Below are 15,903 nucleotides of genomic sequence, written 5' to 3'. Positions count from 1 at the left end.
AATAATAATGCCAAAGTTGAATAGTAATGACTTTCGAGAGTGTTCAAGGGTTTCGAACCCTTACAGCCTCACCGGCAATAACATAAAGCGTCTTGAGAATCCTTCTAAGTGGATCTCATCTGTGACATTTCCATCTCTAGAGACACTTTGCCCTTTTCCTCACGCTTCGCTGGTTTGCAAATGAAACGCTGCGATGGCTCATCTTTACCTCGGTGGTGAAATATGCACATTATCTAAACATAGCTCTCGTTCATTCTCTGAGGTCATCATCTCGGCTACATCAGTATTAATTCTGCATTGGTAAGATTTTACATAAGAGGAATAATGACCTTTATGAGCCGGTGTAATTAGCGAAATCTGTTATGGGATTGTCTAGTTAAAACTTACTGAGATTTAGTGAAAGCTGCTGATTGGTGTGTAGGATGACACTTTGCCTCTGTTCATTGTTTTAACGGTGAGGTTATTAAGCCATTAAAGTCCTAACAAAGGGTCAGTGCTGGGAAATTACGAGATCAACCATTGTTAAATCACCACTTTATTGTGGGGTGGTGGCAAAACAACATCTTGTCATTTATTGGAAGCCATTTCTCTGACGACAAACCTCTTACAAGTGTGATCTGACTGAGCTTAGCTTTAAAGGGTGGTCGGTCATCATTCGCCTGACACCTTGACTCACAGACAGAGATAGCGATATAATCTGGTATTGCGATGTCAAATGAAGCAGTAAAAACCCATCAGCAGACATATATCACGAGGTCTCCTGCGGAGGAGAGCTCTCACCACGCCGCACGACATTTCTCTGAAATTGGTGGTGTGGTGACAAGACACTAAAACGCAGCAGAGTAGTTCCAGTGAACTTTTCATTCTGTCAAAAATAGAAGCAATTGAATTTCAATCATTTTGACGACAGTTTTTCATATCTGATCTGGACAGATGAGTGCCGCGGATGATTTCTTACCCATTAATTCCTTTGAATGTTCAGTGATGGCTGTATTATGTCTATTCGACTCCAATCATCCAAAAATCATCTGCCTTTGTGCCAACATGCGATTTATGACAATGTACAATCACGTGATAATTACTGAAATCCTGGATAAATATCTTTTATTAACAATAATAAAAACAACACTTTTCATGCACAGCCAAGAAAACATGAAAATACAATTAATCCATCTTCAAAATGAACAGAACAGGAAAAATGGTGGGATTAATCAAATGTGCCAAGTGGCAAGCATAAATTATTTTTCCCTCCCAAATCCACATGAAAACGCTTTTATAACGGGATAAGTCAAAGCCTCTGCAGTTTTTTCCTCCATTATGTCCAATGTTGTCAGTAGAAACCTAAAATAATAAGTGTTATCGCAGAGAAGTAAATGCACTGGTAAGTATACTAAGGCCAAGGGGAGAATGGTGTACCTTTCTAACAAGCACTGATACTTGCATCATGGTCTTCATAAGAGAACTACAGAATACTCTCTTTGGCAGGCATGTAACAGAATAGCGCAGTTTGCTTTGTGCTGACCACACACACACTCTCTGTAGTCCTCATGTCCAGTCCAATTATAGGTGGGTGTAAAGATCCCCTTAAAGTCAGTGTCCTGCATGTCAGACGATATTCTCCAGGGATTCCTCTCTGCTTCAGTAAAGGTTTTTCACCATATACGGCCCCTCCAGTTCATAACCCATTTTTCTGTAGTAATTCCTTGTTCCAACACCTGAACCAACACAAATAAAACATGAACAATGACCAACTATTCAGATTTACAGTAGAAAATAATCTCTCTTTCAATAATACATGCTCTAATTGAGGCACCCCGAGGTGTGTTATTTGGACCAAAAACATGCAAATATGAGAAAATGACAAATTTGATTGATCAAAATAAATGTTTTTTTGAGCACCAAATCAGTATATTACAATGATTTCTGCAGAATCATGTGACACTGAAGACTAGAGGAATAGCTGCTGAGAATATAGCTTTGCCATCACAAGAATAAATAATAATAAAAAAAAATTAAATAGAAAACAGTTATTTTAAATTGTTATATCAATATATATCTTGATATTAATGAATTTGCTCTGATTGAAGGAAAAAGAATATCACCCTTTTTAGTCATTTGAGAGGAACCATCTTTTCAGCCAATGTTGCCATGCAGATTCAAAATACTTAAAGAAAACCCCACTGTATTTCCAATACATTCTACAGTTGTTGTTTTGCTTTCTTTGTCAGACATGCGAGTAGAAAAGTTATCATGCCCTCGCATTAAAGTGTCAGAGCCGGAATAATATGAATACAGATTTTCAGTTATTTTCCAATTGCTGTTATCTCCATCCTGCAGCTGATTTGGGGAGGTGCATGTCAAAATTTCGTATTCATTCTTTTCTAGCGAGGGCAAGAGAAGAACCAACAAAATGAATGCGCCATTCCGTTAACGCTGAGAATATTTTTGATACCTGAGATAACAGCCAATTTACTCGAGCCGTGCTCATCCCTGGCTATCCTCTCAGCCTCCTCCATCAACATCATCCCAAAACCCTACAAATGCACACGAGGAGAAAAAGAACATTAGAATGTGCAGTCAGTGAGATTATCCAAAATACATGAAAAGACAAAAGCCTGAAATAAAAATTAAATATTAAAATGTACACATTTATCTCCATGCAAGAGGAGTAGTTTTTCAATTTAACCATTATTAATGGCAAATCATGACTTTGTCATTTTTCCAAGTGACAGTAAAGTTACTTTTCCGTGTTTTACTGGCAGAAATAAGGTGTCTACCTGATGCTGAAACTTGCTGGGGTCTCGGCTGCTGACAGGGACCACGCTTCCGTAGACATGCAGCTCCCGAACAATGGAAACGCCACCCTTCAACTCAGGCCGGAAGGACTGTGGTGAGCAGCAACGAAGACGCAAGAGACCAATTAAAATGTCCTGCTCGGGGTCCTCATAAGACAGGAAGGTCTCCCAGCCCCCATTGGCCACATAGTCTCTGCGGATCAGCTCGACCTACAAGAAGCACAGAAATTATTTTCAGTCGCTAACTCTACACGCTTTAACAACAAGTTTCTGCTAATTGTTTTCACAGAACATGAATTACCTGATATGGTCGAAGTTTGTGATGAATCTCTTGTATGCCCACTTCTCTGGTTCGTACATCTCTACACTGCAAGATTCAACAACAGCTTGTACTTAACAGCCTTGAATTCATACAGCAAACAAACTAGATGATTGATAATTAAGGTTACCTCAGTGCCCATGTCTTTCATTCTGGCCAATGCCAGCTCTCTCAGATTCCCATGTTCCACCCCCGAGCTCACCAATGGCATCGGGATATCCCTGAAAGAGACCAGAGATCATCAGCTTAGCAAAACTACAAGGCAACATGTAATACTTCTGTTTTGGATAAATAATTAATTAGGGATGCATTATACATTGGTACCATATTGGTTATTCATATTAGAGTTTTTTTATTTTTTATTTACCAGTATCATTTGATATTGGATATTTAATTATTAATACACATTTCCTCTATTTTTACTTTCAAACTGCCATAGTTTAACGCTCAATTAAAGTTAATGTTTCAATAATTTATAAAAAACAAATGTAATCTTTAATAAATAATAAATTTAAATGTATAAATACTGTATATTATAAAGTTGTGATGCACAAACTCACTTATTTCCTTTAAAATGATTGATTGTAGTTTTTAGTACTTTATTTAAATTATTTAATTATTTTATTAATTATTATACAAAATAGTATAGATTTTAATATCAGCTGAATTTCAGCCACAACATGAACATCATTCAGAATGAGCTTTTCCTCCATGTTTATGAGGTCAATTTGTGATGTTTAGATACTGCCTTACCTCTGTACACGATACACACGAGTCCATGGTGGGACCAGCGCTAGAATTCGTGCTACCAGATCCACTAAAGCACTGGGAGAATAGCTCTTATAGCGGCCCGTTTTCCACAGCTCATACAATCCTGTGCCACGAATCACCAGTGTAGGGTAAAGTTTGAGCCCGTCTGGTCTGAATGCAGGATTCTCAAAAAACTCCTGGTGACAGAGACAAGAGTTTTAGCAGAGCAGTGCAAACATGAGACTTACTCCTAGAACCAGTAATGAGTACATGAGTTCGTTATTGCAACACTGATAAAAATATTAAAATCATATTCAATTCAATTTTTGAGGGTTTTTTCCCCGTTAAATATTTCATTGACATTATAAAACTAAATGATATATGATATGATATATTGACATAATCCATATCGGTTGCCCACTCATAATAAAGACTTCCCTTACAGTATTATAACTTTCAAAATTATAACAGAAAAAAATTAAATATATCTTTTATTAATATATTTACCAGTTATCTTTTTTCAAAATGTTGTTACTAAAGACATCTTAAACTGAATCAAAAGTGGTAGGCATGAGTTCCTGAGACAGTTCTAAGCATATTCATCTTATGTTGTTTGCTGATAGGCTTTGTACTAACTTTTTACTTGGAAAGTAACATCATTCATGTTCAAGAATTGGTAAACTGCTAAATAAAGTCTCATGACCTCCATCACTGATCTTGCTTACGTCTTCTACTTAACGCATAAATGTGAGGGAATCTGTTTTACCCTTGTCACTTTGAAAAGCTCAGGGGTCACGGAGCACACTCAGAAATGTACCCATTACAATCAAAGAGACAATGTCAGTGGTCATTTAATTGGTACTGTCCTGCTTCCTGACACACAAGTGAATCATCGAACTGGACACAGGTGCATTTAAACTAAGACTGCATGAGTCTAAACTCTAAATAGCACAAACAAACAAAAATAGTTGCTTTAACAAACAAATTGAAATGACAGATTGAGTCACAACTAGCCATGCACTTTGAGCTTCTCCTTACTCTAAGAGTCAAATGAAATGAGTCTTTGTGTGATATATTTACGCTGAGTGTTATTTTATGTAAGGAGGGGAGCCTGCAAACAGTCTGATAAGTGAGCAGTGAGAGTCAGACTAGTCAGTAATGGGATTCCATTATCACTGAGCCACGCTCCTTTCCACCGCACACTCGTCCTGAGATAGCGCCGACAGGTTCTCGTCTCGAAAGGTGGGGGGAGGCGTGACGGAGAGCGAGCGAGCGAATAGGGAAGAGGGAGAGAAAGAGGAGAGCACGAGCATCAGAGAAAACAGTTTAGGTGAGATAAACCGGCCGAGCGCTGCTGGTGGGTGACACAGGTGAGGTTGTGTGGGCACACGGTGGCGGAGGAGGAGAGCTGATAGCGGTGGGGTCAGAGACCACCTTCCACAGCCATTAATCTCCCTCTCTCCTATTCTGACACACTGCCTTCTAATGGCTCTCTATCACGGAGATATCACACAGGTGTGTGAGAGATGAATTAATATACACTCAAACTTATGCGTGAAATGGATTCACGCATAAGTTTGCTGAATAAAGCGCTGATGGAATTAATAGGTGGAATGGTAAAGCAATGAGCCGATTATCACCAAAACTGTGCTTTGACTAGGTGCTTTTCAATGTAATTAAAAAAGCAACGGCATAGTCAGGAATATGAAGTCGAAAACAAAATATCAGGCACTTTGTTCTGATGAACACACTGAATATTATATTGCAAGTGAGTTTGCTAGGATGTGGTCATGCTGACTCAAATCTACAGATAGAAGAGGTGCCTTGCCTTGTGCTTAACTGCAGAGAGTACAAAATGCAAATAACACTAATTTAATAACATGGTTAAATATAATCTCTAGCAAATATCAACATTTACAAGTACATTTTTATACTGTTCATTATAATGTGATGTTTAAATTATTTTAGTTTTTGTTGTTTTATTTTGAATTTAATTAGACAAAATAGTATACAACTTTAATATTTATTGTTGAATGACTATAACATGAAAATAATCGATTGTGTTAGGCAGAATTTAAATATCGGTCATTTATCACTTAACAGCCATAACATGATGATTAATAATTTATCTGTGTTAGAATAATATTGGAAATGTATTGTTTAACCACCATAACATGATAATAATTAATCATCTTATCAGTATTAGCCAGAATTTTAATATTGGTAATTTAACGATTTAATGTCCAACATAAAAAATAATTAACTGTGTTAGGCAGAATTGAAATAATCAGTCATTTATCACTTAACAGTCATAACATGATGATTAATCATTTTATCTGTGTTAGAATAACATTGGAAATTTATTGTTTAACTGCCATAACATGATAATAATTTATCAGTATTAGCCAAAATTTTAATATCGGTAATTTGACAATTAATGTCCAACATAAAATTAATTAACCGTCTTATCGGCGCCAGGCAGAATTTCAATATTGGTAACATTTTGGTTATTGGCCATAACGTGAAAATAATTAACCATCTTATTGGTAATGGCCAGAATTGTAATATCGGCCATTATTGGTTAATGACCATAAAATTATAATAATTAATTGTATTTATCGGTATCAGCAAGAATTTTAATATCGGTGCATCCCTATCCTAATGCCACATTAAAAATGTCATGTAAGAGCAAAGATTGTGCACAAATAATTGTTGAGCACAATCCTAAACCCTTTATTCGCAACTTTCCTGAACTTTGATAAAAAAAACTTTATTTCACTATTAAGAGCTCTTGCAAAAGAATCACACTAGTTACATTTTATTTAATCAGAATTCATGCCTCCAAATGCTGTTTTTTTTTCTGGTACAAGAAACACTGACTAACATTAAAAGGGGCCAAAAAAAAGTCACAAAAGTGTAAAAAAGGGAATATTTTCAAATAGACTGTTTGTACCTTTAGCCTCTAATTGCAATTTTACAATTACAAATTGTACAAATAAAGAGTAAAAAGGTATTGCTGTCCAAATATTTTGGAGCTGGCTGTTGATTGCAGCAGTGTGGAGGCTGTAAGAGCCTCCCAGGGGGAAATAAGGTAGGAGTAATGTGGGCTTGGTACAACAATGTAAAAAATCTATGCAAAGACTTTTAGCTTTAGAGACACATGACTTCCGAGACTCTAGAGACTGGATGATTGCAATAAACAGTTAATGGTTCTCTTCTACAGTTAAGTGGCATTTATGTGACAGTTAATGCTAAATATTATTTATATAATTGCACTCAGTTAATCATGTTGTTTCTTATGCAACATTAACGTCATTCACTTCATTCTAGGCTCTTCTGTTCTCCTAATGGGAAATAATCACCCGCTTTAAAATCGCTAAACTCCAGAGATTGTGCACTGACAGTGTTCGCTTAAGACATCAAAGAAACCTGTTGGCACCTGGATTGCTCCCGGTTGGTGTTTAATACAGTCTTTCAGAGAGAAGCACTTTGAATGGGTTCCAGAGCACAGTCACTGATTGGATCTCCATGCTTCTGTAATGAAACCCACGATAATGAATGCTCTATTCACTTCACATAATGAAGCCCCTGATAATGCAAACCAATGCGTCACAGCTGGACACTGACAGAGGCCATAAAAAAGCAGCCTGCCATGGCACATCACTCCCCACTTCATTTACATTCACCCATCATTCCTGCTATGAAACAATTAGCTACTGCACCAGATAAAAGTGGATTTCTCCTCCGGATAGAAATGTTAGGGTGTTTCTGTAATGTACATCTCATGTATACAACCACTTTTTGCCTCTCCGCATTGTAACCTAGGGCTGCGTGATATGGGAAACTATTTCATTTTGCTATTTATTGTTTATTCAAACTTTTCTAAAGTAGCAATATATAATTTCTAATTTCTTGTCCTAATACTTCTGGGAAGACTGCTTGATGACGACTATGGCTCAGTAGTTTCTGATACTTTGAGTGTCAAAGTTAATAGAGCACCCGAAAGTAATATGGAAATTTTGGATATCCCAACATCCATTTCACAGAAATGTTGATTAATTGAAGTCCTTTAGTTGATGAAAATGACATTTTGAAAACCACTTGCGTAACCTGTGCGGTATACAAAGATAAACCTGAGCATTTAAATAACCCTCTGCAGTTGTCCGTCTCTCAGCTCCTCAGTTCTTTGACATTAAAAGAACTTACAGAATAAACAGTTGTAAATTTGAAGACCTTAAATTACAAAGCACTACTTCCCATAATCCGCTTGAGGCTTATTTGAAGTTATCCAAACATGATTATTCAGGTAGCACTTTGAAAGTGTTTTAGAATGAAAATTGTGTCATTATTTCCTCACCTACATGACTTACTTTATTCAAGCAAACACCAAAGGAAACATTTGGCAGAATTTTAAACATTGTCTTTCCAAAAATCTCAAAAAAAAAAAAAACACTCTTCACTGAAAATCTCATCCGTGTATATTCAAATTTGGCATGCTTAATACACAAAAAAACTGTGATGTTTGACATCACTGACATCAAACCTGCCGTGACGTGTCTCTTTGCTCCATTTTTGAATATACACTACCATTCATAAAGTTTGGAGTAGGATTTAAAATATATATATATATATATATATATATATATATTATCTTCTCCAATGTTGCATTTATTGGACCATAAATACAGTAAAAACTATAATATTGTAAAATATTACAATTTAAAATAACTGTTGCCTATTTATATTTTAACATGTAATTTATTCCTGTGATACAAAGCTGAATTTTCAGCAGCCGTGATGTCAGTCTTCAGTGTCGCATTATCCTTCAGAAATCATTCTAATATGCTGATTTGGGCAAAAAGAAACATTTGTTATTATCAATATTGAAAACCGTTGTGCTGCTTAATATTATTATTAATATTGGAAACTCTGATACTTTTTCAGGGTTCTTTGATGAAGAGAAAAAAACACTTTTTTGTAACATCATAAATATCTTTACTATCACTTTTGATCGATTTAATTCATTCTTAAAAATTTTTTTTTTTCATTCTAACCCTAAGCTTTTGAATGGTAGTGTATATGAATGTAAATGACACCAAAGATTTTCTACTTTAGTTGTGTTTCTAAACACCCCACAAAAGAAAGTCAAACAGGTTTAGAACAGCATGAAGAAAACGGTTGTAAGAGGACTGAGTGTTCATTCTTAGGTGAACTATTGATGTATTGTACACCAAACAATTTTGACCAGTAAAAGAGTAATATTACCAAAATATAAAATGACTCCATGATTGCGCTCATGCTTAATAATTTTGCCATTTTTACATTGTGTTTTGTGGTAGATTCTATTGGTGAATGCAGTAGAATTACACTGAACCATGAAGTACTTACTATAAACTGCTCCACATCTCTTTCCATACCGACATTGGGTAAGTCTGGCATCATGTGGGCTACAACTTTAAAACCAGCATCCTTAGATAGGTGGAAAGATTCACACACAGCTCGAACGGTATGTCCTCTGGAAGAAGTTAGTAAGTTCGGTAAGTACATTTAGTTCATAGTACATAAGTTCAATGTGCCCAACCATGCCCAAGATACATGCAGTTACTAAAGAAATATCATCCTTAGTTTTGTAAGACAAAACATAAATGACCAAAACAAATTTAAATGGTCATATGGCTGTATATTCTAATTAATCATGTTTTTAACAAGGTCACTTAAATTCCACTCTTTCTTTCAGCACAGCTCTTTTAACTACTAACCAAAGAGTAAGTATGGAGTAATTAGCAGAGTTGCTAAGTCTACTAATCCCTCAAAGTGATTCCTAAATGACACATAATCAAGCGAGTAAACTGCAATTACCAACATGAGCCAAAATCTGTTTGAACAAAATGACTCACTGGAAGTCTTAATACTGATGTTATGTTAATAGCATCCCAGGATCAAGTTTATCCAAATACCAAACAGTCATCCTCTAGTCTGTGGCACGGCCCTTATTATAAAAGCAACAAACTCTGACCTGTTGGTATCACGAGCCACATCCTCATAAACACTCTGTACGCCAATCTCTAGTCTGGTGCAACCGTAGGCCAGCATGTCACTCAAGTGTCTTTTCAGGCAGTAGTCCGGTCTTGTCTCAATCGTGATGCCGACACATTTGGTGTTACTGCGTTCAGAGTATCTGAGGAAAAAAATATATCAGCTCAGAAATTCTGTTACTATTTTATATATGCACGTATCCATTCTTTTTTTAAAGAAATTAATAGGGACACATTAAATTGTTCAAAAGTGACAGTAAAGACATTAAAAAATGCTACAAAAGATTTCAATTTCAATTACTGAAATGCTGCTCTTTTAAATTTTCTTCTCATCAAAGAATCCTGAAGAAAATGTATCATGGGTTCCACAAAAATATTAAGCAGGATTTGTTTTCAGCATTGATGTATGTATTGTTAAAAGCGCTATATAAATAAAGGTGACTTGACTTGACTTGACTGATAATAATAAGAAATGTTTATTGAGCACTAAATTATTTCTGAAGGATCATGTGACAGAAAACTGGAGTAATGGCTGCTGAAAATTCAGGTTTACCATCATAGGAATAAATTACATTTTAACATATATAAAATAGAAAATTATTTATTTTAAATTGTAATACTATTTCACAATATTACTGGTTTTACTGTATTTTGATCCAAAAAAGCAGCCTTGTTGAGACATTTCAAAACCATAAACAAAATCGTACTGACCCTAAACTGACCCTGTGAGAGAGAGTGTATATACACACACACACACACACTCGTACATTACACACACATACATAAATATATATATAGAGAGAGAGAGTGTGTGTGTGTGTGTATATGTGTGTGTAATGTACGATTGAACGACAAAATGAGCAAAACAAACAAACAAAAAAACTCTTTTAAAATGTCTTTTTTTTTAAAGACTTTGAATAAAATGGAAAAATCTTCCTATTACAGTTTTTGATGATAATATGAAAACTAGTTTACAACTGAACTGGTTTCAATTGGCCAACTGTATTGGTTTGCATCAATTTAATAATAATTCCGAAATGCATGGTTTTTGGCTTCCTGTCATGCCTGACATTGTTCTGAAGTTTTAATGGAGATTTAATAGACCAAAGTCTCTTTTTGTCCATTTAGCTCCTGGTTCTATCCCCAGATTTCAGACAATGTATTTATGAATCCAACAGAGCGTTTCTCATTTGTACTTATTCTCTTTATTTCTCTCTCCCTCACACACACATCCTCTGCTGAGATAAGTAATGGGCCTGAAATCGAACTGTCGTCTCCCCATCTCTGGCTGATTTGCTGGTGGAACAATTATGGCAATCGTGTCATCTTAACAAACCCGCTGATAAGATGTGGTGTGCCGACAATCCTGTGGACCTCAGCCTACGTGCACGCACGCACGCGCACACACACACACACACACACACTCTCTTATCAGGAAAATAAATAACACAAAAAAACACAGTAATAAACTAACAGCGCCCTGCAGTGGCAGTCTATCCACATCTTGCAATCATCCCTTTTGCCTTTCATTCTAACTTCAAAACGTTTGCTTTCCTCAGGGAGCTGATGTCATCAGGGTGGTCAGCAGCATCTGAGTCACCACTTGTTCAAAACTGACGCAAAGCCTTTTTGAAAAGATATCAAATCTTATCAAACATAAAAAGATATATTTGTTTCAGTTTTGCTGGTGAGGTTAGTTGCACAGAAATCACGTCACCTTCAGACGAACTTAGACTAATGGTCAAAGTGAAAAGAAGGCTTTTATTTGCTTGGTTAAACTCAGCTAAACTGTTAAATTACATATCAGGAGATGTGACTAATAACACTCTTTATCTTGTCATCATCATTTAAGCAAAGAGCCCAAATGCCACATTCTGTCTTATTGTTCTATAACTAGGCAGAAAGCAGAGCCAATGCAGCTGCTCTGATAGTGGAAGTCCAAAAGCCTCCCAATAATGCCACACTACCAAATTTGCTCACCAGGAGGTTTTTGGCACTGTGCTTTAACTGATCCAAGGCCTGAATTTGTTCATTTTGTATATACTGACTTATATTATCTCACAACAAAAACACTGGTCCCAAGTCAGAGCTTATTAACTAGTGATTTTCCCCAGACAAACATAAGACAACACAGCTGCTCCATCCCCTCTGCTTTTAATCTAACTCTTGCACTCTAAATCCTGCACTTGACTGATCTTGGAGCAGTTGTGCAATAGGTTGAAGACAAGTACATTTATGTGTAATTACTTCTGATGAGTAGGCATTCATGATATACTAGTCACATCAGTCATTGGTCAATATTAAAGTTTTTTTTTTCAAATCTATATTAGTTGATAATGTATATATCAGCCGATATTGGATATTTATCACCCTGTTTTTACATTTAGACTACCTTTGTCATCATGAAATGCTCACTAATAATTTCTTAACACTGTTAAATGCACCCATTTGTAAACAAGAAATATTATATTTCTAATTTATATTATTTTTTATGTTAATTGTTTTTTTTTATGTACACAGAGTAATAAAAATTATTTCACCACATTTCGTACTGTGTATAATTGTGTATGGCCAGTAAATTTAAATTATAATTTTGTGGTGCCTAAATTTTTAATTTTAATTTAAAGTGAAAAGAAAGAAGAAGAAAAAAACTTAATTTCAAGCAACATTTGATGATAGATAATTATTACAAAGACAAGCAACATACCACAAAGAATTTTGTCTTTCCTTGGGTACCCACATATTCTATTTCATATTTATTATTTTTTTAATTAATCTATTTCTGATTTTTTGATGTTTTATGATTTTACCTTTTGTGTTATTTATTATTAGGGGTTCAAGCACGTAGTGCTGAAACCCAACTGTAATAGAATGGTCACGGATGAGCGATTTCCACATAAAACTGATCGTGCAGACCAAACCGTAGGTCGCAGAGGCTTGAAACTTGGAGGAATGGAAGTACACACACCACCTACAACATGACTGCTGTATGCCCCAATCGGGGGCGCTACAGAGATCAAAAGTATGAAATTGCTTATAAGGCCGATCAGAAGGAAACTCGGTGGGCCTGTTTGACTCACGACCCCGAAGGTCTGTGAGAAATTTGAAAGTAATCGGCCACTGGGGGACGGTATCACATTTTTCATTTCAACTTCATGAAACCCACTGAGCACAGGCGACAGGTGATTCTAAACAAGCATGCAAAGTTTCAGAGAGATTGGACCACAGCTGGCGCTATAACAGTCATAAACATTTTAAAAACATCATATTTCTATGGTAAATCACCTGGATTTTTTAAATAATTGATTTAGGTGGTTACAGGCTTGCTAAACAATATGTAATGTCTTTTTCCTTATGTGCTTAAACACCTAAAGCGCTTGAACCTCGGTAATCGCTGCTTGCAGCTATATTACTATTCTTTTTATCCACCTTACTTTTCCTGTAAGAGCGGGTTTACAGGATTTACCATTTGTAAATTTTATGGGACTGGCTACCGGTGTCAATCACTTCCAGCTTTTTTTTTAGCTGTAAAAAACATTTTGTTTTGCTGCTTGATATTGCAAACTGGTGTCTTACCATATTATTTTAATGCATTATCTTTCCACAGTTATTATGAACACACTGGTTTGTAGTGCAAACAGTTTTCCCGTTTACTGCACTTTGTTATTCTCCTCGTTATTTCCCTACTGTGGCTAATGAACCAGAAATCTCGCACATTCACAGAAAACAGCTTATTTGGAGTTGTTGCTGTGATGTTATTGCGTTGAAAAATAAGGTGAATTATGTACACAGAATTCTAAAAAGAATTCCATTCACTCATGGTTGTGTGTGTGACCATTAAAATTTAAGTGATGCCTAAATTCACTTACTACTTTTAGTTTTCAGTGTTGTATTTTTAATTTACTTAAAATAGCAGAGAATTTTAATATATGTTTTAAGGATGTCCCAAGCCGATCTCAAGGATCAGGGCCAATCAAACAATTTTTTAACTGATCGTTATAAGCTCTCCTGAGCCCGATCCTTATTTTATATCACTTGTCATGCCGGTTTTGTGCAGCAGGAGACGGTATGCGCCTTTAAGTGGGTTTGCCAACAGCCATTAAAAGGAAAAGAAGATGCTCACATGTGCATGTGTGACACATGAGAAAAAGTAAAGTCTGTTCTAGTGCGTTATACATGTTAGAGCTTCCATGCTGAGTATATTTGAAGCGCACTTTTGTAAAAACATTGTTATAACTAATATGTTTTAACACACACACACGCGCTTGTCTTTGTAAGAAATAGTTAGGCTATTTCTGTATATATATATATATATATATGCCACTAAGGATATTGTCACCAACATGTGATGGACTGTTCCTGGCGCCAAGGAATTTGTGCCGCGAAACTCATTATTAAGGGTGGCCTGATTCTATCAGTCACAGACAAGTTTATCATGGGGCGCTGGTACCTGACAGCTTCAGTGATGTTGTTGGACGTGTGTCCTGACAGCGCGTCGTGGAGGTTACGGATAAAATAGTCCCTGTACTCCTCCGGCAGAGCCATGAATGTGCCTCCCATTACAATGAACTCCACTTTATCCACACTGTGACCCAGCTGCTTGAGCTAGATGTGCAAACACAGCAGCATAATGACGTTAACACCATCTAATGAGTGGAAAAGCTGAGAGGATCATCAACCTTGCAGATGTACAACGTAAAATCAAAACCATTAAGTAGCTCATGATCCCTTAATTTTAACTGTACAATGGCAAAAATGCTGCTTATAAACAGGCACAGTGAAGATGACTCACCTGTTCTACTCGGTGCCTAGTCTGGAGGTAAGGATCGTATCGTGCACGGATGGCTCTCATTGACGTGGGCTGGGTAAGAGGGTGAATAGACAATCAAATTGAAGCACATAGCATAACATCAGTGCAAAACTCATTCAAAAAAAAATGTGTGATAGCATTGCTTTGGGATACAGAAGGATAATTGCCTCATATCCTGTGTAAGACTGTGTGGAATATTCAAAATCCGAGTCCGGACCCCCTGGGCAGTAGCTGTTTGAGCAAATGAAAACAAACACACCACATAAACATCAAAACTGAGACCGGTTTTATTATTATATTTTGCTCATAAAAGTTTCCCCACCAACTGATACACAATGTTAACTACTTGAACCAGATGCAGGCTCACATGGAAAAAGGTTCATTGTGCCATTCTGTAGGGTGAATAGCTTGTGTTGTTTATGGTTTAATGTCTTTGAAAGAAGTCTCTTATGTTCATATTTTTCTTTGATATTTTTATTTTTCTTTCAAAAATAAAGTAAAACAGTAATACTATGAAATATTATTACAATTTAAAATGTTCTCTATTTTAATAAATTTACATTCACAACAAATCTCCAGGTTTCAGTGTCAAATGATCCTTCAGAACTCATTCTAATACGCTGATTTGGTGCTTAGGAAACATTTGTTAACATTATCAGTGGTGAATACAGTTGTGCCGATTAATGTTTTTGGAAACTGTTTAAAAAAACAACCCCATGCTTTTCGACAGCACTGTAAAAGAGATACTAGGACATATTATTTCAGTCATACTCACACACAGATGTTGCCTGTAAAACTGATGTGTGGGCAGCGATGAGGCTTGCACATCACAGCGACAACTGCAATCTACAAAGAAATATTAAATCAAAGTCTGTGCAGCAGTTTCATTTCTACATTATGATATCTTTACACCACCCCAATACAAATATCAAAGGACTAACATGCCATACTTACCCCACTGGCAGTCCGAATGGGTTTGGCTTTCAGTTTGGGCACCAAGGCTCTTCTGTAGTGAGGCGGTACTGCAGCAATGATGTCCACCAGCCGTGGCTGTGCAGACAGACCATACTTGGCTGATGTCTTCGTCTTGACTCTATAAAAACATTAACTGTCTTAGTTTACCGTTATCCAGTGAGAAAACAGCTCCAATTGTGTTTCTGAAGCGTAAAAATTCACTGACTTGTTAAGGTTAAT

At 36.2% G+C, this 15,903-nt stretch overlaps 1 protein-coding gene across 2 annotated transcripts in view; it reads right to left on the bottom strand.

Moving 5' to 3' along the window:
- Nucleotides 1-524: 524 nt before the first annotated feature.
- Nucleotides 525-15,903, bottom strand: part of LOC306843939 (elongator complex protein 3-like) — a 16,109-nt gene continuing 730 nt past the window's right edge. The window contains exons 2-16 of one of the 2 annotated variants that reach the window (XR_013781880.1): nucleotides 15,890-15,903; nucleotides 15,664-15,802; nucleotides 15,485-15,555; nucleotides 14,877-14,940; nucleotides 14,692-14,760; nucleotides 14,350-14,504; nucleotides 9,881-10,042; nucleotides 9,253-9,379; nucleotides 3,868-4,061; nucleotides 3,245-3,335; nucleotides 3,097-3,162; nucleotides 2,778-3,005; nucleotides 2,453-2,534; nucleotides 1,417-1,715; nucleotides 1,089-1,341 (exon numbers count right to left, since the gene is read on the bottom strand). The exon at nucleotides 15,890-15,903 is cut by the window's right edge and continues 86 nt beyond it. Coding sequence is in view for 1 of the 2 variants with exons in the window: in XM_079375685.1 (XP_079231811.1) it covers nucleotides 1,639-1,715; nucleotides 2,453-2,534; nucleotides 2,778-3,005; nucleotides 3,097-3,162; nucleotides 3,245-3,335; nucleotides 3,868-4,061; nucleotides 9,253-9,379; nucleotides 9,881-10,042; nucleotides 14,350-14,504; nucleotides 14,692-14,760; nucleotides 14,877-14,940; nucleotides 15,485-15,555; nucleotides 15,664-15,802; nucleotides 15,890-15,903 (1,539 nt within the window). In the remaining variant the exon portion in view is untranslated. Of the gene's footprint in view, nucleotides 1,716-2,452; nucleotides 2,535-2,777; nucleotides 3,006-3,096; nucleotides 3,163-3,244; nucleotides 3,336-3,867; nucleotides 4,062-9,252; nucleotides 9,380-9,880; nucleotides 10,043-14,349; nucleotides 14,505-14,691; nucleotides 14,761-14,876; nucleotides 14,941-15,484; nucleotides 15,556-15,663; nucleotides 15,803-15,889 lie in introns of both variants that reach the window. The other variant, XM_079375685.1, reaches the window with a different exon arrangement.

This window comes from Barbus barbus (assembly GCF_936440315.1).
Source record: "Barbus barbus genome assembly, chromosome: 24".
Classification (NCBI taxonomy): Eukaryota; Metazoa; Chordata; class Actinopteri; order Cypriniformes; family Cyprinidae; genus Barbus; species Barbus barbus.
The sequence above is the reverse complement of the archived record's forward strand: the minus strand, read 5'-3'. Positions and strand labels throughout refer to the sequence as shown.